Source organism: Aotus nancymaae, unplaced genomic scaffold, assembly GCF_030222135.1.
Source record: "Aotus nancymaae isolate 86718 unplaced genomic scaffold, 86718_ANA_hifiasm-v0.15.2.pri h1tg000002l, whole genome shotgun sequence".
Taxonomy (NCBI): domain Eukaryota; kingdom Metazoa; phylum Chordata; class Mammalia; order Primates; family Aotidae; genus Aotus; species Aotus nancymaae.
Genome location: NW_026988413.1, coordinates 22,177,465 through 22,202,366, shown reverse-complemented (window position 1 = coordinate 22,202,366; position 24,902 = coordinate 22,177,465). Strand labels below are relative to the sequence as shown.

The 24,902-nt window shown below is 40.1% G+C and overlaps 1 protein-coding gene and 1 long non-coding RNA gene across 11 annotated transcripts in view; one reads left to right on the top strand and one right to left on the bottom strand.

Moving 5' to 3' along the window:
* Nucleotides 1-22,179, top strand: part of CALD1 (caldesmon 1) — a 232,356-nt gene extending 210,177 nt beyond the window's left edge. For 3 of the 10 annotated variants that reach the window (XM_012465735.2, XM_012465738.2, XM_012465739.2), the window contains 7 exons: nt 131-271; nt 7,844-7,887; nt 7,984-8,065; nt 10,673-10,810; nt 11,198-11,293; nt 15,991-16,071; nt 19,902-22,179. In XM_012465735.2, the coding sequence (XP_012321158.2) occupies nt 131-271; nt 7,844-7,887; nt 7,984-8,065; nt 10,673-10,810; nt 11,198-11,293; nt 15,991-16,071; nt 19,902-19,907 (588 nt within the window). In that variant the 3' untranslated portion in view covers nt 19,908-22,179. Of the gene's footprint in view, nt 1-130; nt 272-7,843; nt 7,888-7,983; nt 8,066-10,672; nt 10,811-11,197; nt 11,294-13,511; nt 13,627-15,990; nt 16,074-19,901 lie in introns of those variants that run through there. The other 7 variants (XM_064373254.1, XM_064373248.1, XM_064373257.1 and 4 more) reach the window with 4 other exon arrangements.
* The window catches only part of LOC105726333 (uncharacterized), a 182,025-nt gene that overhangs the window by 69,240 nt on the left and 87,883 nt on the right, over nt 1-24,902 (bottom strand). The gene's annotated exons all lie outside the window — the stretch shown is intronic.

Genomic DNA, 24,902 nt, shown 5'->3' with positions numbered 1-24,902 from the left:
ACCTAGAAGGACAGTGTCCGGCCTGTGGCTTGAGTCTCCTGCCTCTCCGACTGTGCTCTCTCCTACAGCGCTCTTCCCTTTGGCTGTGAAGCTGATATTGATGCCTCGTTATTTGTTCTTTCTCTCTTAGGAAGAGAAGAGAAGGCTAAAGGAAGAGATTGAAAGGCGAAGAGCAGAAGCTGCTGAGAAACGCCAGAAGATGCCAGAAGATGGCTTGTCGGATGACAAGAAACCATTCAAGTGTTTCACTCCTAAAGGTTCATCTCTCAAGGTATTTTTTTCCCAGAAAAATCTTATAATACCTCTATTAGGATATAATAGAAACTGGATTTTAGCCCCTTGTTTATATTGATTATTCGGGGCCTTTGCTTCATTCATCCTTTTGCTGTCCTTCCATGTTAATCTGTTCAGACTGCTCTAACAAAATACCTTAGACTGGGGCTGGGTGCGGTGGCTCACACCTGTAATCCCAGCACTTTGGGAGGTCAGGAGTTCGAGATCAGCCTGGCCAACAATGGTGAAACCCATCTCTACCAAAGATACAAAAATTAGCCTGGCGTGGTGGCATGCACCTATAATAATTCCAGCTACTTGGGAGGCTGAGGCAGGAGAATCGCTTGAACCCAGGAGGTGGAGGTTGCAGTGAGCCAAGATCATGCCACTGCACTCTAACCTGGGCAACAGAGCAAGGCTCTGTCTCAAAATTTAATGCTCACAGTTCTGGAGGCTGGGAAGTCAAAGATCAAGGTGCCAGCAGACGTGGTTTCTGGGAGGGCCTGTTCCTCATAGATGGCGCCTTTTCCCTGTGTCCTCACAAGGTGGAAGGAGAAACGGAGAAAACGGACTCCCTTAGGCCTCTTTTACAAGACCACTGGCCCACAAGGGCCCCACTCTTCTTACCTAATCACCACCCCAAGGTCTCACGTCTTAATACCAAGACAATCAAGGATCCAGTTTCAACAGCTAAATTTTGGACCATAGCACCTCCTTTCAGCTGTTTCACAGCTTCTCATTGTGTACAACATACGGAAAGGAGAGACGGTAGTGAAATTTTTATCTATTGTTTGTTAGATGTTTTGGCATACATTAAAATGACATTTGGTGATTATCTCTGAATTTCACTGATTCACATTCCCCATGTGCCTCATTCCTTTGAACAATTGAGAATAGAACCATTTAAAGTTTATAAAATGGGAACATATATTTTAGAAGTTTAAGCTGCTTTTCATGCTAGCTGTTCATTTTTTTCTTTGTCATGATTAAAAGCCAGCTGGAAATGGTACAGGTGCACATTTTAAAGCAATTATGATGGGAGGAGGTGAAATGTGACTTGCAGAGCGTCCTTTTCCAGGATGGCTTTGGTTCTATGACAGCCTTCATGGAGCACAGCTCCTAACTGATGTAAAACAGAATGCTGCCAAGAGAAGAGAGAAGGAGCAGGAATCAGCTGAGTCAGGGAGATGATAGAATAGTTGAGATGTAGGAAAAACATGGTGGACTCAAGAAAGTACCATCCTTGATTTATAATCAGTCCACCATTATTGCCAGTGGCAGTTTCTTTGAGGATTGACATCATTAAGCATCTAGCACAGTGCCTTATATCATATTGAAGATACTTAATAAATATTCGTTACATGATGACTGAATGAATGAATCTTCAGCGACTGGAACTTTTAACATTTCATTTTCCATTAACTTAGCTAGGTTATAAGCATCAACAATGAGCAAAGCCAGGATAGAATCATACCCAGGTCTGGCCAGGCACAGTGGCTCACACCTGTAATCCCAGCACTTTGGGAGGCTGAGGTGGGTGGATCACCTGAGGTCAGGAGTTCAAGACCATCCTGGCCAACATGTTGAAACCGCATCTCTACTAAAAATACAAATATTAGCCAGGAGTGGTGGTGCACACCTGTAATCCCAGCTACTTGGGAGGCTGAGCAGGAGAATCGCATGAACCTAGGAGGCAGGGGTTGCAGTGAGCCAAGATCGTGCCACTGCACTCTAGCCTGGGTGACAGAGTGAGACCCTGTCTCTAAAAAAAAATCAGAATTTTTAATCCCCAAATGACTTCCCTTAGTCTTTATGATGATCTGGGTCCCGGTCATATTTCTGATACCTCCCAAATAAATTATTTGTACTTAAACCCTTGTCTCAAAGTCTGCTTCAGGGAAGAATCAGACTAAGCCACAGAGGGATTATACATTTAATATTTGATTATTTATGAAATACTTCATGCTATGTCCTATGAGGGAAAGAACAAAGCAAGGAGGCTGCCCTGATGGCACTAATGACTGCCTCAAAGAAACAATTCAAGAATTACAAAGGTGACCAAATGCTGATCTCAGAGCAGAGCAAAATGAGGAGAGAAAGGCCTTGCGGAGTAGGCAAGCTTTATTTATGAACTCTGAAATCTGAATTTTATGTAATTTTATTGTAATTTTCCAATGTCATGAAATATTATTCTTCTTTTGATTTTTTTTTCAACCATTTAACAATGTGAAAACTATTCTCAAGGCCAGGTGCAGTGGCTCACACCTGTAATCCCAGCACTGTGGGAGACGGAGTCAAGTGAATCACCCGAGGTCAGGAATTCAAAACCAGCCTGGCCAATATGGTGAAACCTCGTCTCTACTAAAAATACAAAAATTAGCCAAGTGAAGTGGTGGGTGCCTGTAATCTCAGCAATTCAGGAGGCTGAGACAGGAGAATTGCTTGAACCCGAGAGGCGTCACACCACTGCACTCCAGCCTGGGTGACAGAGTGAGACTCCATCTCAAAAAAAAAAGAAAGAGAAAAAACCATTTCAGGTCGGGGGCTATGTGGACAAATGGGCCATGGCTTGCAGACCGCCTGCTCTACAAAGCAAAACCCCCTGGGCTCAGGCTATCTCTTTACAGCTCTCAGAGTTGAGCCCATTCCCAGTCTAGGTCTTCTGTTCCTGGCTCAAAAATAATCAAATAAAACCATGCTCTCTCTTTCCACCTTCTTTAAAATCCCACCCAAGCCTTCCTTGAACCGTCTTGGTAACATGAAGAAAGTAGTAGTCATCCAGACTTCCAAATTCTACATTTTTTTTTTTCCAGGAGAAACTATAACTCACCCTCCCCTCCTCTTTAATTATTTCCTTGCCACCAAATTTCTCAACTTATTTATTTCTCTGGTCTTTCCCTCAACCAGATGCTGGCTTCCCATTTCATTTAGAGCTCCCAAGGAGCCATTCATCTACTCCCTCTGGTGGAGAGATATTTGTCTGCAATTGACTAAAATAGTTGTATAAAAAAAAGTCTAGGAAAAAGTTTCTATATAAGAGAGACACGTATTCAGAAGCAGACAGTCTTTGATTCTCTCCATGTATGTGTCTTGAAGAACTTGCTATGACTCTGATATTCTACAATTTAATTGGAATAGCTATTGATACCCTTGGCCCTGCAACTTTTTTTTTTTTTTTTTTGAGACGGAGTTTCGCTCTTGTTACCCAGGCTGGAGTGCAATGGCGCGATCTCGGCTCACCGCAACCTCCGCCTCCTGGGTTCAGGCAATTTTCCTGCCTCAGCCTCCTGAGTAGCTGGGATTACAGGCTTGAGCCACCGCGCCCGGCCCCCTGCAACTTTTTTAAGTGGTCACAGTTAGCATTGTAGAATACCGATGGGAGGAAACATATTTGCTATTTGACATCAAAGTATTATCAACTAATGTATCTTTGAAAAATATCTCATGATTTCTATTCCTTGTTTGGGAGAGTCTGTGCCTGGTTTTTCATCATTAAATTATGTTAGCAGTGAATGATTTTGATATGTAATAAAGAATAAATTTTAAGTAAATTAAATTCAAAGATTTTTAAATTTCTATTGCCTTTATATGTTGGTTGTGGGCAGGGTGTGGTGTAACAAGAGCACCAGTTTTCTAAAATGAATAGTATGCCTGTATCTCGAATTTTATCGAGACAATACTGCCACCTCTTGGTCTTCAGAAGAACCAATTTCCCTCATTAAACTCCTTAAACAGAACATGTAATATACAAATTCAGTACAAATTGTTAAATTACACAGAGCCACGAAGCTAGGATATTTCCCAGCAGGACTGCATCAGTAAATGGACAGTGCGTCCTGACAAAATGTGATGATGAAGTCAAGCTATGTTAGCTATGATAGATACAAAAGGAGGAGTAGGAATCTGAGAACCTTGGTAATTTGAATGAATGCCATGGCTTGATTAGAAAGATGATCCCTGAGTCATAAAGACACTGCAGGTGGGGCAAAGAACAATTCTCACTTCCGATATCCCCTTCTGCAGTACCTCTGTCCTCCCCCAACACTGAATTTTTCTTTATTCTTCAGTCTCACCATGCTGCAGGCCTTCTGGCTCCCCAATCTTTGTACATATGCTTGCTTTGCCAGGAATGCCTTTCCTGGCTGAGCTATGCATGTCTTTGCTCGCTTTGATAAACTCATTTCTGAAACTGTGTCAGCCAGAAACTACTAATCTCAGCTCAATATCAAAACTACTGAAAAGCCTTCTCCAACTCCCCTGGATGGTTACTTCTCTTATAGATACAGCATTTTTCTTTTCTTTTCTTTAATATTATATCTACCATTAATTTTTAAATATTTTATTTTATATACTTTACTAGTCTTGCCTACTAAATTTTGTGTTCCTTAAAGAATAAGACCTTGTGGCTGGGCTCGGTGGCTCACACCTGTAATCCCAGCACTTTGGGAGGCCAAGGCAGGTGGATCACGAGGTCAAGAGATCGAGACCATCCTGGTCAACATGGTGAAACCCCGTCTCTACTAAAAATGCAAAAAATTAGCTGGGCATGGTGGCGCGTGCCTGTAATCCCAGCTACGCAGGAGGCTGAGGCAGGAGAATTGCCTGAACCCAGGAGGCGGAGGTTGCGGTGAGCTGAGATTGCGCCATTGCATTCCAGCCTGGGTAACGAGCGAAACTCCGTCTCAAAAAAAAAAAAAAGAATAAGACCTTGTTAGCCAGGCATGGTGGCTCATGCCTGTAATCCCAGCACTTTGGGAGGCTGAGGCGGGCAGATTATCTGAGGTCAGGAGTTCGAGACCAACCTGACCAACATGGAGAAACCCCACCTCTACTGAAAATACAAAATTAGCCGGGCATGGTAGTGCACGCCTGTAATCCTAGCTACTTGGGAGGCTGAGGCAGAAGAATTGCTTGAACCCAGGAAGCAGAGGTTGCGGTGAGCCAAGATCGGGCCATTGCACCACTCTAGCCTGGGCAACAAGAGCGAAACTTTGTCTCAAAAAAAAAAAAAAAAGAATAAGACCTTGTCTATCTTAGTTTGCTCAGGATACCATAACAAAATACCATAGACTGGGTGGCTTAAACAATAGAAATGTATTTCTCACAGTTCTGGAGGCTGGAAGTCTAATATCAAGGTGCGAGCAGATTCAGTTTCTGGTGAGAGCCTTCCTCATGGCTTGCCGATGGCTGCCTTCTTATTGCGTCTTCACATGATGGAAAGAGAGCGAGTGAGCTCACTAGTGTGTCTTCTTATAGGGATACTAATCCTGTAGGATCAGGATTCCACCCCTATGATCTCATTTAACCTGAATCACTTCCTTAGATGCCCCATTTCCAAATACAATAACATTGGGAATTAGGGCCTCAACATATGCATTTTAGGGGGACACAATTTGATCAATAACACTTTTTATTTATTAGTATTCAGTTTTATATAGAAGGTACTCAATATATAATTTATTAGCTAATTGTCTGACAGGCTGGCAGGGACAAAAATAGGATGGATGGATGGATGGATGGATGGATGGACGGACAATATTAAAAGTGCCAGTGCATTGCACAGTTTTAAACTATTTCGCCTTAATCACCTGGGAACTTTTTCTGCAGAAATATACTTCTAAGTTTATGATTAAAATCAGAAAAATAAGAGTTACTTTATAGATTTTTTTATATCCCATAAACTCAGCATTACTTATAGTACTTTTTTGTATAAAGTTTTTTAAGTAAGAGTTTGATTTTATCTTTGTAGGAATCATTGGAAAGAATGAAATGCTCTTACTAACATGTATAAAAGTGTTATTCAACTGATATTAGAAAGGAAGCATGAAGCATGTTTTTAAAAAAACCCTGTGATATTTATTAATTGCTCATGAATCCCAGACCAGTCTGGGTCAGAAAGATCTCCTTACATCTTGGAGAACTGTGTGTGTCCCCTCAAAATTCATATGTTGAAATTCTAACGTGAAATATAATGGTATTAGGAGGTGGGACCTTTGGAAGACAATTAGGTCATGAGGGTAGAGCCCCCCTTAATGGGATTAGCGCCCTTGTAAGAAGAGACACAGAACCTTACTTGCTCCCTCTGCTCTCCACTATATGATGGCACAGCTATGAAGAGAGCTCTCACCAGAACCCAACCACGCTGGCAACCTCATCTTAGACTTCCCAGTCTCCACAAATGTAAGAAATGTTTTTTGTTTTAAGCCACCCAGTCTATAGTAATTTCTCATATTAACCAGAACTCTGAGACAAGGGGCTACTCAAACATACTGGCCTAAGGCAACTATAATCTAGTATATTTCTTGGCTGCCCTGAACAGGGAAGAAAATGGAATTTTTCAGCCTGCAAGTGCTTTTAGGCAAAGAAGATATTTGCTCATGGTATTGATAAGTGATGGGTGGCAGAGGATACTTCTAGCCTGGAGTTAGGTATGGCATGGATTCAACAAATATTTGCTTATTGCTAACATCTAAATTTAAGTGATACCATTTCAGTAAAATAATGTTTGATTTAGCAGCTTTGGTTGTAGCAAAAAGTTCCTAACTTAACAACAACAAAAGAATTCATCAAAGATCACTGAACTGCCCATTTTTTCTATGCCCATCCCAGTTTCTTTGGATTTATTTCCTAATTTTACACTTGGTCTAAGAGGGTCTTCACGGGAAGCCTCAGCCATTGCCGATGAGCTGTGCCCCATCCTCACTCTACCTGCATCACATCTTTTACATTCCAACACTAATTAAGTTCAACACTAGGCTTGATGATTGACCCTTGTCAAGTTAGGAAATCAAGTTAAACAAGAGACTAGTTCGCATTTCCTAGTTATTCAATCCTGTTACATAACAAATCTGTAGTTAAAACATCGTGGGAAAATTTTGTTACTCAAATAGCACGGTATGTCTATAGTAAATATGTCCTAAAGGGTAACAGTGTGTATTTTTGAAAAAGTTATGCAAGTTTTGTGTTTTGTTTTGAGATAGATGCTCATTCTATCACCCAGGCTGGAGTGCAGTGGCACAACCTTGGCTCACTGCAATCTCTGCCTCCCGGGTTCAATAAATTCTCCCATCTCAGCCTCCCAAGTAGCTGGGGCTAGAGACACATGCCACCATGCCCAGCTAAGTTTTGTATTTTTTAGTAGAGATGGGGTTTCACCATGTTGGCCAGGCTGGTCTTGATGGCCTGACCTCAAGTAATTTGCCTGCCATGGCCTCCCAAAGTGCTAGGATTATAAGCGTGAGCCACGGCACCCATCTGATTGTTAGTCTTAAATTTTAATTATTTATTTATATTGTTTCAGAGGTATTTTTATTCCATTTCTGTCTGGTCTTTATTTTGCCTTGAAAACGTGATTTTTTTTACACATTTTCTCTACCGTGTATCAATCTTACCTTCATTCCCCAAATCTCACTATCAAATACCTTATATGTAGTTTTGCTTTCTAGCAGAGCTATGCACAGTAACCCATGTGTTTATTTACCAGGTTCAGGGATGATGTTGGCCTGGGCTGAGAAACACTGTTTATAAACTGGAAATATTAATTGAGTTTATTTTCTTTTGCAATTCCTAGATAGAAGAGCGAGCAGAATTTTTGAATAAGTCTGTGCAGAAAAGGTAAATACGGTTGATGGTTCAATTGAGCTAATCAGCTAGCATATGTATGGGAAGATTCTCTCTCATATTTTTATATGTCTGTGTTTATTTTTTTAGCAGTGGTGTCAAATCAACTCATCAAGCAGCAGTAGTCTCCAAGATTGACAGCAGACTGGAGCAGTATACCAGTGCAATTGAGGTGAGAATTGTCCTCAGCGTTATGGTCCCACTGAACAGAAATAGATTCTGACTACACAGAAGACCACAAAAACACTTAGGACAATAATCAAGTCCAACAGCCCCAGTAGTGCTAGCATTTTTTTTTTTTTGAGATGTACCCTTGCTGTGTCACCCAGGCTGGAGCGCAGTGTGCAATGTTGGCTCACTGCAAACTCCGCCTCCCAGGTTTAAGCGATTCTCCTGGCTCAGCCTCCCGAGTAGGTGGTATTAAAGGGGCCCACCACCACACTCAGCTAATTTTTGTATATTTAGCAGAAACAGAGTTTCACCCCATTGACCAGGCTGGTCTCAAACTCCTGACCTCAAGTGATCCACCTGCCTCGGCCTCCCAAAGTGCTGGGATGACAGGCATGAGCCACTGCACCCAGCCCCCAGTAGTGTTAGAATATTAATGATGCTTTATTACACTTTGAAATTCTAAGTTCTAAGAAATACAATAATAAAGATAAGTTTTAGAAGAGTTTAAATAAATTATTTTCTACTTTCAGCCTGAATATTGTTTAATGAAAAGGTTACTCTTTTAATGAATGGGTTTATTGGTATTTAACTAAAATTTTTATACATTCACATTTATGTCTTCAATATCCCTAATTCTTTATGAAATATGTTCTTATATGTAGTTTGAAGAGGTCTCTTATAATCTTAATCCTCTATTGTTTATAAAAACCTCTTATTATGAAATAAAAATAGTACTATAATGTAATATAAAGATGATAGCCAACCCAAGTTTAATCATCATCAATTTCAAACTGAGATTTTTATATTTGAAGGACCACAGTTTTATGTGTCTATCTACTTCACCTTTTTTTCCCCACCCAACTGATCTGGGGGTTTTATTCTATTTGGAAATGTGTATTTCCCAGTACCAAAGCACCAAAAGGGACCATCAAGATGTAATCCTGCTTTTTTCTTCTTTGTGTGGACTTTAGTCAATGGTTTTAGCCTCCTGTACATCAGAGCACCTTCTATGAAGTAACTGGATCAGTTTGATTTGATTTTTTCTTCTCCTTTACACTCTAGAGTGGAGATACACATATAATAGTTTACAGATGCTAAGAGGAAATAAGAAGGAGAGGCATATGATGATTTACCAAAGGAACAATCAAGTCTTAACACTAAAGATGTGATTTACAAGACTAAATGTCCACTAAAATAGACGACAGATTGCAGATCATTATTTTCTGTGGTTGAGTTGGTCACAGCACTAATAGGTGTAATGAAACCAAAACTGTGGCTTTAAACTTTGCATAGTCCAGTGAGACTGTTCTTTATGCCATGGCCACTAATGGTGTCACTCATCCAAGAAGGCTGTGCCTTCTTGACCATAGGCGCAGGCCATAAAGCAGGACTGGAGGAGAAACTCGAGCCATTTGGGGTATGGCCTTCATTAATGCTGGGAGAGTGTCTTGAATACACTTCTTTCTTACTTATATCAATTTTTTCCTCCTTTCCAATATATTTCCCATGCAGGGGTATCTCAGTCTTTCCATCTTTTAGCACTTTCCTGCCTCAGGACTTTTGCACATGCTGTTACCTCCGCATGGAATGGAGTTTGCTCCTCCTGTTTACTTCCCCACTTTCAAGTCTTCTGTCAGATCTGGGTTTAAATGTCACTTCTTCAGGGTAGCCTTCTTTGTACCCCCAACTAAGTATTATCCCCCAATTGTGTGCCATGCTTTATGGTACTTCATTATTTTTCATAGCATTTAGCAAAGTTTGAAATAAATACTTGTATAACTAGTTACTGTCTTCCCTTTCTATTAAAATATAAGCCACCTGCAGCTCACAAAACTGTCTTTTTTTTTTTTTTTTGGAGACAGAGTTTCACTCTTGCACAAGCTGGAGTGCAATGGCGTGATCTTGGCTCATTGCAACCTCCACCTCCCGGGAGGAATCAAACAATTCTCCTGTCTCAGCCTCCCAGAGCCTAGCAAAGTGCCCTGCATACAGTAGGCATTTAAGAAGTATTGTTGAGGCCAGGTGTGGTGACTCATGCCTGTAGTCACAGCACTTTGGGAGGCCAAGGCAGGAGGATACCTTGAGCCCAGTAGTTCAAAACCAACCTGAGCAAAACAGGGACTATACCTGGCTATTTTTTTTTTTTTTTTTCATTTTTTTTCTCTATAAAATAGAGAGAAGCCTATGGTTCCAGCTACTCAGGAAGCTGAAGTGGGAAGATCACTTGAGGCCTGGAGGTTGTGACTACAATGAGCCTTAATTGTGTCACTGCACTCCAGCCCAGGTGACAGAGCAAGACCCTGTCTCAAAAAAAAAAAAAAAAATCTGTTGAAGAAACAAAGTAAAATATCAATTTCACAATAAATGATGTCCCAATAGAAACCATATTCCATTCTTGGAAGATCCTCTGATCTAGCTGTGAGGGTTCATTTTGAGGGACATGTGTCATCAGGACACAGTTTTACAACAGAAATTATCACTCTCATTTTCAGTGAAGGTGTTCACACAACGAATTTTTAAGATGACAGTGTTGGGGAAGACAGGCTTACTACAATTATGTGAGAACAAACTTCTTGCACCAGTCCTAAAAATAACTCACACATTTCAGGGAACAAAAAGTGCAAAACCTACAAAGCCGGCAGCCTCGGATCTTCCTGTCCCTGCTGAAGGGGTTCGCAACATCAAGAGCATGTGGGAGAAAGGGAACGTGTTTTCATCCCCCACTGCAGCAGGCACCCCAAATAAGGTGAGCATCTGATTTTTGTCTTTTAAGTGTAGAGGGACACATTTTTTTGGCATGTCGATTTCAATTTAGGAATCACACTAGTAAATAATAAAAGCAGTGTAGAAGGTGCAATGTGTACTTTGTTTTGCAATGACCACAAAAGCAGGCTCAGAACGCATGTGTTCGTGAGGTTGCCCCACGTGGAAGCCCCGGCCGTTGTTCTCTAAAGTGCCTGAGCTGAAATGTCCACCCTTGGGGTTGGAGTTGGGTGAGTTACAAGGGAAAGAAAACCGGACAATATATTCTGTAAATATCAGGTGTTAAGATGATATTTTGAATTTGCCTTGAGAATTCCTTCCCAGGTAGTTAACTTTCTTCTTTAATATTTTGGATGATTCCCCTTTGTAGGAAACTGCTGGCTTGAAGGTAGGGGTTTCCAGCCGCATCAATGAATGGCTAACTAAAACCCCAGATGGAAACAAGTCACCTGCTCCCAAACCTTCTGTAAGTACCTTTAGGTTTTTCTGAGTTTCTTTGATCTCTCAGCTTCTAGCAGAGGAAGAAAGCAATCAGTTGGTCTGTTTACCTAGGAATCACTGTGCCCCTGTTCTTTGCTTTCCCCGATGAATAACAAAGAAGTGTTCAAATTTACAACAGTTCTAAGAAGCTGCATTGCAGTTACTCAGAGGGTAAAATGAAACCAAATAATCACCTCTACACCCTAACTGAGAGGAGGAGTCAGCCAGAATATCGAGGCACTTCAAATTTAGACCCTTTACTGGTCTATTTGTTTAGCTTCTATTCTATAAATTCTGGACAGGAATTTGAAAACGAAAGGTCAAATTATTTTGGCTACTTCTTTATCAAGAGCACCCACCCCTAAATTCCCAAAAGAATATGTATGTTGTCTATTGTGAACCTGTATGTTCCAATTTACCTAATTTGTATAACTTGGCACAAAAATGCAGTTATTGGGTAGTTGTTGAAATAATTGGTCTAATTGTGTTGTCAACACCTCCTGAGGAAAGTCATAAAACTGGAAACTAGAAAAACTGGTTATGAATGATAAGTTTTTGAGAATCTAAAATTCTCTTAATTTACTAAGTGCAGCTATCTTGCTAAAAAGTACATTTCTTTTCACCTTTCATTGAATGTATATGACAGTTACCTTGCATTTGTCATTATAATAAGAAAACGCATCAAGCTCCTCACTGTATATTGCTGAGCTTTCCCTGTTAAGTTTGCTTTTATAGCTTTGTTATTAAAAAAAAAAAAAAGGTAAGAGTCCACTGTCATAATCCTACATTCTAGAGGAAGAAGAAAAACTTTCCAATCCTAGACCTCTGTGCATTTAATTGTATCCATTGGCTACGTGCCATTTAATTGCATTCGTTGGCTCCATATATAATCTCCAAAGTCACTAAATTTTGTCACTTTCCAATTTAAAAAGAAAAAAGAAGAAATGAAAAGGTTCGCAAATCCTTCTTGGGCACAGCTCCTTGATCCATTTAATTAATATATACCCTGAGATTCTTTGCATAAAGACTCACAGGAAGTATAGACTAATGTCAACCCAACTGACAATCAGAAAATCTTTATGCATTGAAAAAAGCAACTGTTCCTGCCCTCTCAATAGGTACAAGAAAGGGGGTTTGTAAAAGGACACTGTTGAGACAAGAGGCCATACTTTAGTGCCTCGAGTTTTCCCAGCATCTCTGGTATCAGAAGGAGTAGAAATTATTTTCAAAAACAAAACAAAACAAAGCCATTGCAGTATATATAAGTTTTGTGGTTCCAGACCAACGATTATTAACCTTTTTGGGATTATGAACCCCTTTGAAAACCTAATGAAATCTAAGGACCCTCTCCCCAAAAACATACATATAAAAAACTAGACAGTCCATGGACCCGCTGAGGAACTCTAAGATAATAAGGAGAGAAAGATCTATGTTTCCCTTTTCAATAAGTGTGAAATATTGCGAGGAAATGCTAATTTTTGCACGTTTATGATATTTGCAATCTTTCATTTCTGTAGCAGATTATACTCATAAATTTGGTCCAGAACTTGCCCCCTGTTCTTTTATCGGCACTTTAACTTGTCAACTTAAGAGTTTACCATCATCTGTATGACATCCTAATGAGGTTTAAAAAGTAAAATTCAGTTATTATTATGATAGGTATAACTGTATCCAGGTTTCCACAGCAAACAAGCAAGCAAGAACATACACCATGTTCTGGGGTTATTGACAGCTTCCTTAAAGAAAAAAAAAAATATATATATATATATATATATATATATAGCAGAGAAATTACAGAATCATTGCCCGCTTTGTCCACTAGTGTGTGACTTGCTAGATCACCCTCTAGAGGATAGAGAAGAAAAGGAAAGAGGAACATGGCAGTTAGTATAGATTTTAGTGAGGTCTTTCTTCCCATTAGATTTTGTAGACTAGTATGGCTTCCTGAATGAGAACCAGATGGAAGAAAGTTCTATGAAATCAATGTTGTAAATACACCAGATTGCTACTGGGATGTCCCTTGCTATTTGTGGGTAGAATTTATAGGATTTCAGTGTAGCTTTGTAACTGCAATTCAATTCTGAGTATATCTGTTTTAGCTGGTTTGTCTATTCTTTGTGTCTAAACTACAAGTTACACAGCAATTAAAAAGCTAATTTGTCTTTCTTTTTGTTTAAAAAAAAAACCAACAATGTCTTTCTCAGCTGAACTTCTGTTCCTCACTCTTTGGTCTCTGGTTGATTGGAAACCTGCTTCTCCTGCCTTCATTTCTCCCTCTTCTTCCGGAGTGGGTCTTTCTCTAAAATGTAGTCTGGTCAGGTAATTCCATTTATATTTCCCCTTTGATTTAAAATGCCAACTTATAACTCGGATGTTAATATTTTCTTAAAAGGACTCTAAACTCTTTAACTCTGATCTTGAAAGATTCATCAGCAGGATTTATGGGAAGTGCAGTCCATTTGCTTAGGTAGACAAACATGCATGTGAAGGAAAAATATTTGTCTCATATGAATCAAATAAATAAAGCACTAATAGCTGCCTTCCAGAGCTTCCATCAGTGTGTTCCTAATTATAGTTTCCAAAATTTTACAACAGTCTTCCAGACAGTTTGGCAGCATCTACCTATGCTGGCAAATGTCGTGGAATTCTACAAAAATAATCTGATTTGTTGCTTAATGGCTCCAAGTTAAACAGGTGTAACTGTCTAATAGAATATCAGGAATTCATGCCACAGAGGAAATCCAGAAACTCAGTAAGGTTTAGACAAATCTGAAATGCTTCACATGGTATCATTTAACTGTGCATTTTCAGTGTTACAATCTCAATACTATCTATCAGAAATATGTCCATTTAGATCAGTATCCACGGGTAAATGCAATTGCTGTTAGCTTTGCCTTCCTCCTGAGAAAAGGGTTTGCCAAGATAAGCATTACTATTTCAGTAAAGCACATTTATTTTCTACAAACTACCTTTTGCCAAGTATTAATATAAGCAAATGTTGGAAGAAAAGTAAACTGAAACAGAAATTTGGATCCTTATCCAAATGAAATTAACTATGAGGTAGTAAATAAAGACTCTAAGCTATATAACTGTTATCGATGGTATTTTAGTGTTTCCGTCCCAAGATTTCCACATGTTCTTACACATGTCAACTTCTCGTATGGGTTCAATTTGTGATGAATGTTTATATTTGCTAGGTACTACTGATCCACTTCTGAATTACCCACTTGCCCCTCAGGAGACACGAAATGATTTTAGGGTGAGGAAAATGCTGCTAGAAAAGTGACTTTGTTTGAGCTGCCCAGCAGCCGATCCCAAGACAGTGATTCCAGAGCAAGTCGTTCACATGCAGGTGAAGAAAACACTACAGGGAGTGGGTTTGGGAGAAGAAGGCAGCCTGCAAGGAAAGGGTTATTAAGCAAGTCCCCACATGGGCTGTTAAACCTTAATCCCATGGAGGAAATCCTGGAAGCCACCAAAGAACACATACTTCAGAGTTACCCGAGCTGAGGCGAGCATGAGCCTGAGAAATAATTTTGCACCAACATTTGCCAGTCAGCCGTTGAGGACTACTCCTGGGGATGTTATAACTCTCTGGGCTGGGCACAGTGGCTCACACCTATAATCCCAACACTTTGGGAGGCCAAGGCAGGCAGATCACAAGGTCAGGAGTTCAAGACCAGCCTGGCTAACATGGTGAAACCCTGTCTCTACTAAAAATACAAAAATCAGCCAGGTGTGGTGGTGGGTGCCTGTAATCCCAGCTGCTTGCAAGGCTGAGGTAGGAGAATCGCCTAAACCCATGAGGCAGAGGTTGCAGTGAGCCGAGATTGTGCCATTGCACTCTAGCCTGGGCGACAAGAGCAAAACTCCATCTCAAAAAATAAACAAACAAACAAATAAATAAATAAAAATTCTCTGAACTTTCCAACCTGCCTCCTGGGCAGGCAAAACTGGCATCTATAACCAGAGAAAGTCCCTAGGCAGAGAAGTGCCATGTGGGCAGTTGGCTGTCGGCTGGTGTTCACTAAAGGAGTAAGGGCCGGGGGAAAAGAGGTGAGTACTGAACGGGTTCACCTGTCAGGCAGGAAGTGCTTATCAAACCTCAAATTAATTATTTCTAAATAACCTATGCTCTACTGACTTTCGAGAGTACCGAAAGTTAAAAAGTGGCTACATTATTTGAAACATGCTCCCGTTTCACTTTTACTGATCAATAAACAGTAAGTCCTTGGTAAGGGGCAACGACCCAGAGGCTGTAGTTCCAGTCCATTCTCATATCATAAGACACGTCATGGTCTATATAAAATCAAACAACAGCTAATCCAGTCTCTACTAAAAATAAAAAATAAAAAAAAATAGCTGGGTGTGGTCACAAACACCTGTAATTCCTGCTACTCAGGAGGCTGAGGCAGGAGAATTGCTTGAACCCAGGAGATGGAGGTTGCAGTGAGCCAAGATTGCACCACTCCAGCCTGGGTGACAGAGTAAGACTCCATCTCAAAAAAACATATCGAACAACAGCTGATGGTCCTTTCAATTCCATACATTTCAGGTCACTGGAGTAAAGTGTATTAAACAACAAATTGATTCAAATAAACAATCTATGTGGCCATTTATTTAGAGCTGGCTAGAAAATATAAATGGCCACCTATCAGTGTTCTTCTGCTCTCTCTTTATTAGGACTTGAGACCAGGAGACGTATCCGGCAAGCGGAACCTCTGGGAAAAGCAATCTGTGGACAAGGTCACTTCCCCCACTAAGGTAATCTATTGGGAGGACTAGTATTTCAGAGGTTTGTTTTCCTGATGTACCCTGCCGTATAACGTCCTGGAGTCAGATGAGAAATATCACTGACCTACAGATCTTTGCCTGCACACCCATCAGCATCTAAAAGACCAGGACATAACACAGTGAAAGGAAAATGCATTGCAAGTTTGTCAGTCCTACAACATAAACCGCCCAAACCTGTGAATGGTTCTCAGTAAGACATTCTCAATACACCACAGTGGTAGGAATGTTGGCAGCAGAAGGCTGTTTGAGATACCATGGTCTATGCTTCCTTACAAGGTCCTAGCTTGGTGCCACAGTCATTTAAAGATCCTCGGGGAAAACATCTGTCTCCCTGAGTGTTTTCAAAGCTGCTTTCTGGAGTCATTTTAGATTATATTGCCACTGCCAGCAGCCTAAGACTCAGGGTTGGTATGGCAAAAAATTAAAATAATACTCAAAAGTAATGCAAAAAATATTCAAAATTAAAATAATATTCAAAAGTAAAGCAACCATTTACCACCCTATGAAAACAAATGACTAAGAATGATTGTGTTCCTCTTTCACTTTCAGTCTTAAAGCATTGGTCATTCTTCAGAAAGGAGGCTCTGAAGAACATCCAAATGATGCTCAGACTACAAATGTGACCCTTTGTGGTACAATGAGCTCATTCAACTCCCAACTGTTGCCTTTTCCCATTTCAAGTAATAGGCCTAGTCTTCTCCTTCAATAAAGAAAAATTAAAAAGGGGGAAACTGAAGACCAACAATAAGCAAGGTTACAACGCGCTGCTTACGGGTTAATTTAAACAGAAGCACTTCTTAAGCAAACTCAGGACTAAAGAACACGCCAAAGGCAACTAGAGAATCACTGCAATTCACTACAGTGGGAGAATTACCTTCCCTTTCCTGCTTTCTACACGCTCTTAGTTCTGGTGCAGCTGCCTAAACATCGTACCCCACCTTCACCATTAGCTACATATTATGCTTTTATTCCATTAAAATCCACTAGCTCAGCCTCTCCTTAAGGTGACTTTTAAATAAGTTCCACTTTCTAAGTCATTGCTAAACATATGAAAACTGCCTGCTGGTAACGATCACATTACAAACTCGTAGCACTAAGTGAGCACCCCACTTCTACCTTCTTACCCTCCATTACCGCATTTGATCCTCCAGTCACCATGTGAGGTAAGTAGCGTATCATTCTTATTTTGCAACTGAGAAAAATGAGGTGCTGAGAGATGAAGAAACTTTCCCAAAGTCACACAGCGAATAAGTAGCATAACCTGCGTTGATACTCCAGCAGTCTGATGCGAGCCTGCATTCTTAACCACTATACTTTGCCTGCACACCCATCAGCGCCTAAAAGACCAGTACAGAACACAGTGAAAGGAAAGTGCATTGCAAGTTTGTCAGTCATACACATAACGTAAGCAGCCCAAACCCATGGAAGGTTCTCAGTAAGACATTCTCAATACACCACAGTGGTAGGAACATGGTCATATCTGTCATTTAGGATACTTATTTAGGAGAAAATGTATAGTCATTCAATTCCTTGTATACTTTTCTCCTGGTGGCAGGGGAGAAAAGAACTTTCTTTGTTATTTTATTTTATTTTATTTTTTTGAGACAGAGTCTCACTCCGTCACCAGGCGCCAGGCTGGAGTGCAGTGGCACGACCTCGGCTCACTGCAACCTCCGCCTCCCGGGTTCAAGCAATTCTCCTGCCTCAGCCTCCTGAGTAGCTGGGACTACAGGCACGCGCCACCACGCCCAGCTAATTTTTTTGTATTTTTAGTAGAGACGGGGTTTCACCGTGTTGGTCAGGATGGTCTCGATCTCTTGACCTCGTGATCCACCCACCTCAGTCTCCCAAAGTGCTGGGATTACAGGCATGAGCCACTGTGCCCGGCCTCTTTGTTATTTTTTAAACGAAGCATGAGCTTGTTGACCTAAGCCTTTATGACCACTGTAGCCTAGGCTATTAGCGCATTGCAGGTTTGTCAGCCATGCGATATAAATTGCCCAGACCCAGGGAATGGTTCCCAGGAAGGCATTCTCCATACATCACAGTGGGAGGAACGTTGACAGCAGGTGTCCTCTCAGACCTCTGAGAGGCATCCGACCTCTCAGAATGGCAGTCCCAGTGTTTATATAGTTCCCGTCTGAAAAGGGGATGTCAGCTGGCCATACACCATCATCACCAATGGAGTGTCTCTGGATAACATTCCTTCTAGCCAGAGCTCTGGAAAGTGGGGCACAGATTCTGTGGAATGGTCAGACTCAGTGAACACCACTCACGTACATACATGAATGGTACTCCGTGGAGTTGTGTAGCACCAAGGCAGTACAAGGCAGGAGGGTGACAGTGTGAGTTTTCACATGCCACTGTTTCTACAGTAGTAATAATATAACCACAGACACAGAACTGAGTTTATCGGGTAGCAGATTAGGTAGCTCTTTTGCTCCAAAATGTCAAACTCAATTCTTGTTACTCAGTCATTCCTTAGAAATGAGTACAATGGCTGGGCGTGGTGGCTCACACCTGTAATCCCAGCACTTTGGGAGGCTGAGGCAAGTGAATCACAAGGTCAGGAGTTTGAGACCAGCCTGGCTAATATGGTGAAACCCTGTCTCTTCTAAAAATATAAAAATTAGCTGGGTGTGGTGGTGCACACCTGTAGTCCCAGATACTAGGGAGGCCTGAGGTAGGAGAATCACTTAAACCTGAGAGGTGGAGGTTGTGGTGAGCTGAGATCATGCCACTGCACTCCAGCCTGGGTGACAGAGCCAGACGAGAGAGAGAGAGAGAGAGAGAGAGAGAGAGAGAGAGAGAGGAGTGGGGGGAGGGAAGGAAGGAAGGGAAGGAAGGAAGGAAGGAAGGAAGGAAGGAAGACAATGAACACACTTGAAAATCTGAATTCACAATACTATTTCTTAATAGCTTAGCAAATAATTTTAGCAACTAGCTGAGGGGGAGAGAATGATATAAGAATGGGACTATAGGTCAGATAAGTTTCAGGGGTAGGGGTGTAAGAACAGGAGGGAGAAAATAGATTACTAGATTAAAAATGGGAGAAAACTGAAGATAAACATATCCTCCTTCACCATCATACATTGGTGTGGCCCTAACTGAGCTATTCAGTCATGTGTACCTGTCCTGGAATACACACTGTAGATTTTTGGCTCTTACAGTGGAGTTTAAAAAATGAAAAAAAAAAAAAAAGCAAATTTCTTGACTCTGAATGCTACAAGCAAGGCCAAAGGTTAAGATAGAAAAAGAGAACATAAAGGAGAAAGATAGGAAGAGGGAAGTGAAAAAAATCAGCAGAAAGAAGGATAAAATAAAGGAGATCCGGCCGGGTGCAGTGGCTCACGCCTGTAATCCCAGCACTCTGGGAGGCCAAGGCAGGCAGATCGCTGGAGGTTAGGAGTTAGAGACCAGCCTGTCCAGCATATAGGGAAACCCCGTCTCTACCAAAAATACAAAACTTAGCCGGGCGTGGTGGTGCATGCCTGTAAGCCCCAGCCACTCAGGATGCTGAAGTGGGAGAATCACTTGAACCCAGGAGGCAGAGGTTACAGTGAGCTGAGATCACACAACTGCACTCCAGCCTGAGTGACAGAGCAAGATTTCATTTCAGAAAAATAAAACAATAAAAAAATAAAAAATAAAAGATCATATTTGAATAGAATGCCAACAATAATCCTCTCTTTCATAAATATTTATTCCTGCCATACTATTATTCCTTTTTCTTCTGACTACAAAAACCATCTGCCTGAAACATTGTAGGCTGTCAATTTCAAGTTCTTTTCTCTTGGCAGGTTTGAAACAGTTCAAGAAAGAACCCAAGCTCAAGACGCGGGACGAGCTCAGTTGTAGAGAGCTAATTTGCTCTGTTTTGTATTTATGTTGATTTACTAAATTGGGTTCATTTTATTTTTCAATATCCCAATAAACCCATGTATATTATCACTATATTTAATAATCACAGTCTAGAGATGTTCATGGTAAAAGTACTGCCTTTGCACAGGAGCCTGTTTCTAAAGAAACCCATGCTGTGAAATAGAGACTTTTCTACTGATCATTGTAACTCTGTGTCTGAACAGTGATACACCAACCACATCTGAAGTCAACAAGATCCAAGTTTAAAATTGCCTGCGGAATGTGTGCAGTATCTAGAAAAATGAACCGTAGTTTTTGTTTTTATAAATACAGAAGTCATGTTGTTTCTGCACTTTATAATAAAGCATGGAAGAAATTATCTTAGTAGGCAATTGTAACACTTTTTGAAAGTAACCCATTTCAGATTTGATATACTGCAATAATGGTTGTCTTAAAAAAAAAAAAAAAGGAAATGTACTGTTAAGGTATTACTTTTTTCATGCTGATTCATATCTAAATTACATTATTATGTTAGCTGACAGTGGTACTGATTTTTTAGGTTGGTTGTTTTGTGGATTTCTTTAGTAGTGATAGTAGCCTGACCACATTTTAGATAATTCAATTATGTATGTATGTGCATACACATATACAAACACACTAATGGTAGAATGCTTTTTTATGTGCTAGACTATTATATTTAGTAGCATGTCATTGTAACTAGCCAATATCACAGCTTTTGAAAACTTAAAAATCACAATATATTAATATTTCATATTTGCCAATAGAAACATGGCAGATAGGTATCAATATGTTTTCAGTGCCTGATGACCTATAAGAAGAAAGTATTGGGGAAAAAAAGAGATTAGAAGTGTCACAAGGAGTTGAAATTTTCTAAAAGACATAGTATTTAGTTTATAATTAAATGCAATCTTGAAGTCCAGTGTGAATTTTATTAATGCTATCATCTCAATCAAACTCAAAGCCTGCTTATTCAAAACAAGGAATTTCACAATATGTCATAAGATCTTGTCTCTAAAATGCAAAGACAAGAAATTTAGTGACAGATTGCAATTCCATGTATAAGTCTAAACAAAGACAAATAACTTTGGCTAGATGTCTGGAAGCAGAGAAGTAAAGTGAGCAAAACCCAGTGTTTGGGAGTCATGACAGTACTTTCATCTTTATATACTCTGAAACGTTTTTTAAATTAAACTTTTCTACCTTTATTTGTCATTGGCACTTGTCATAAGTTGACAAAGTGGTGAAATTTCAAAGTTATATGTAACTTCTACTAGTTTTACTTTTTTCTCCAAGTGTTTTTTAACTCATGATTTTTATACACACAATCCAGATCTTATTACAGCCTCTAAGTCTTTATTCTTCACAGTAGATAATGAACGTCCTCCAGTGTCCTGGCAAAATGTTCTGGTATAGTTGGTTACATCCAGTGGAGTTATATAAACTCATACCTCAGTGGACTTAACCAAAATTGTGTGTCTCAATTCCCAACACACTGAGGGAGCCTCTCCAATAACTATTTTCTTATGTACAGTATTCCTCCAGAAGTGCTAACTAGGGCAGGGCTGGCGTGAGAAGTGACCCCTGCATTCCAAAGTCTATTTTCCTCATAAGGCTGTAAAGAAGAGTTGAATCTCCTAGTTTTAGCAAACCTGGGCCAAAGGAAGGAAATCCACGAAGAATGCACAAGTCAAACACTCATGACAGAGTAGGCACAAGTCTACGAGAAGCTAAATTAGAATTTACAAACAGAAGTGCCCCAGGTAGCACTGACTCCCATCATTGGAGTGAAATGGATCAAAGTTTCAATTAAGGCCTATGGTGAGATAACATTGCTTTGTTGTATTTTTGAACAAGAGCTTCTCCTGATCACTATTATAAATTTTTCTAGAAAATCTTAAGTTCAGAAGAGAATGTATCACTCCTGACTTTTATTCCAATATTTGGATGGAGTAAGTTTTAGGGTAGAATTTTGTTCAGTTTGGATTTAATCTTTTGAAAAGTAAATTCCTTGTTTACTGGTTTGACTATAATTCTCCGTTATCTTTAAGAGGTAAAACTGCAAGCTGACTAGCATGTTCTGTGAATCTGCCATTCCTAAAAATTTTATAAACACTTGATATTTTTCACTGATAACTGATCGCTGCAATAAAAATATATTGTGAAAATGCATCCACAATAAATGGAATTCTTGCAAAATGTCTTTGCCTCACTTATTACAGTATTGATAGTGAGAGGTGTGTCTATCGTAATACAGATTATGGCACAGTAAAACCTGTATTTCAGGTTAAGTCTTGGTTTCACTCTTTAAAGAAGAAAAGCATTTTCATATTTTTAAAATGCTTATTACAAGCAATTATTTAACAAAATATAGAAAATTGGCCTCAGGCCGGGTGCGGTGGCTCACACCTGTAATCCCAGCACTTTGGGAGGCTGAGGCGGATGGAACACAAGGTCAGGAGTTTGAGACCAGCCTGACCAACATGGTGAAACCCCATCTCTACTAAAAATACAAAAATTAACTGGGCGTGGCGGTGCACACCTATAATCCCAGCTACTCAGGAAGCTGAGGCAGAAGAATCACTTGAACCTGGGAGGAAGAAATTGCAGTGAGCCGAGATCACGCCACTGCATTCCAGGCTGGGCAACAGAATGAGGCTCCATCTCAAAAAAAGAAAATTGGTCTTATGTCAACAATTAACCAAACATGTATGGGAAAGGTTAAAGAGGGATTTTTCAAATACTTCATAAAAGAAACTATTGTCTGGGCACAGTGGCTCACGCCTGTAATGCCAGCACTTTGGGAGGTAGGAGGATTGCTTGAGCCTAGGAGTTCAAGACCAGCCTGGGCAACATAGCAAGACTCTCTTCTGTACAAAAATACTAAAAACCCAGGCATGGTGGCATATGCCTGTAGTCCCAGATACTCAGGAGGCTGAGGCAGGAGAATCCCTTGAGCCCCAGAGGTCAAGGCCGCAGTGAGCCCTGATCACACCACTGCACTCCAGCCTAAGTGACAAAGCAAGACCCTGTCTCAAAAAAACAGATGCTATCAAATGTCCCTCCATCCTCCTCCTTATTGCCAGTGTTGTCACATACCAGCCCTCTGGCTCCTAAGATGGGCAGTACTGTTTTCCCAAAGGTAGTGTCTCTTATAGTAGAAACACCCATTTAATATATACCATTCATTTGTAGAATACTTAGTACTTGCAAGGGACTAGTGATTACATGTGAATCCAAAGTTATTTTTTCATGGTAATGTTGCATATTTATGTAGCACTAATTGGTCTGAAATTGGAAGTTCTCATAAAGGTTTTAAACTGTGAGTTTGAAGCTCCTGAACAGTTCCCTCAACACTGCCCATAAGATTGACACAATTGGCCGGGCGCAGTGGCTCACGCCTGCAATCCCAGCACTTTGGGAGGCCCAGGCAGGTGGATCATGAGGTCAGGAGTTCGAGACCAGCCTGGTCAATATGGTGAAACCCCATCTCTACTAAAAATACAAAAATTAGCCGGGCATGGTGGCATGCACATGTAGTCCCAGCTACTCAGAGGATGAGGCAGAAGAATCACTTGAACCCGGGAGGCAGAGGTTGCAGTGAACCGAGATTGTGCCACTGCACACCAGCCTGGGTGACAGAGTACCACAAAAAAAAAAAAAAAAGAAAAAAAAGATGATTGACACAACTAAGATACTATTAAAAAAATTACTATTTTTATTTCTGTGTCCTAACAAGAAGGGTGATAAGTATAGACAATAATATAGTTGTTTTCAAAATCAATTTGCAAAATTAAGCAATGGAAAGAATGCAATCTAGTACCGATACCAAACTGGTAAGATTAGGGATGAATGGAAATTAATTTTACAATGTGTATATTCAGGATACGAGCTTGAAAACATACTAGAGTCCTCTGTGATGTCAAAACAGGTCTGTATTAAAGGTTTTTTCCTGCCTTTGCTTGCACGTATGCTCCAAGTGGAAGACTGGATAAGAAAAAAGATCTCATCCTAAATTTGTATTCTTCCATTGGCATTAGGAGATGACTAACAAGGTCTTGATTTGAGGGCAGTGTCTATTTTTGTCAAATCTATTAATCATGTTGTTCTAATATTCTATATCCTACTGATTTTTTCCTTTATCTGTTACTGAGAAAGGAAAATGAAAAATCTCCCACTATGATTATGGATTTCTCCCTGTGATTCTGTTAATTTTGCTTTCCATATTTTAAGATTGTTTTTTAGGGGAAATATTCAATTCACTAGGGAGATATAATGATTCTAGATCTTTAGCTAAAGATCACTATGAAGTGACCCTCTATTTTTGCAAAAACTTTTGTCTTAGAGTTATTTTTTCTATTTTTTAAAATTACTACAGTGGCTTTCTTTTGACTAGCACTTGCATCACATTATTTTTTCCATCCCTTAAATTTCAACTTCTATATATTCTTTGGTCTTAGATGTGTGTCTTTAACAATCACATGGTTTGGGTTTGGGTTGTAATCCAATCTGATGATCTTTAAGCTTCAACTGGAATATTTAGTCCTTTCATATTTAATGTAATTACTGATATTTTTGTATTTAATAGTATCCTAGCTATGTGCCACCTGTACTATATTACTTTTTCTTTCTTGTTCATGCTGGGGCTGCTTCTGCTTCAGAACATATGCTCATCTACAATTGGCAGCTGAGAGGCTGAGCTAGATCTTGAGCAATACAACAGAACTAGAGAAAGAAAAGTCAGAATCTGCTAACTGCCAAGGATTAGGGCTTGGTAAACTAGTTCTAGCTTTGATTGGGTCTTCAGAGAGCTCCCAAAAGTAAGGTGAATCTAAAGTTATCCGGTCTTCAAACAGATAGCCACCTAGCTTCACTCTGTGGAACAATTCTGGTATTCTAACAAGGAAATAAATGATCAATGG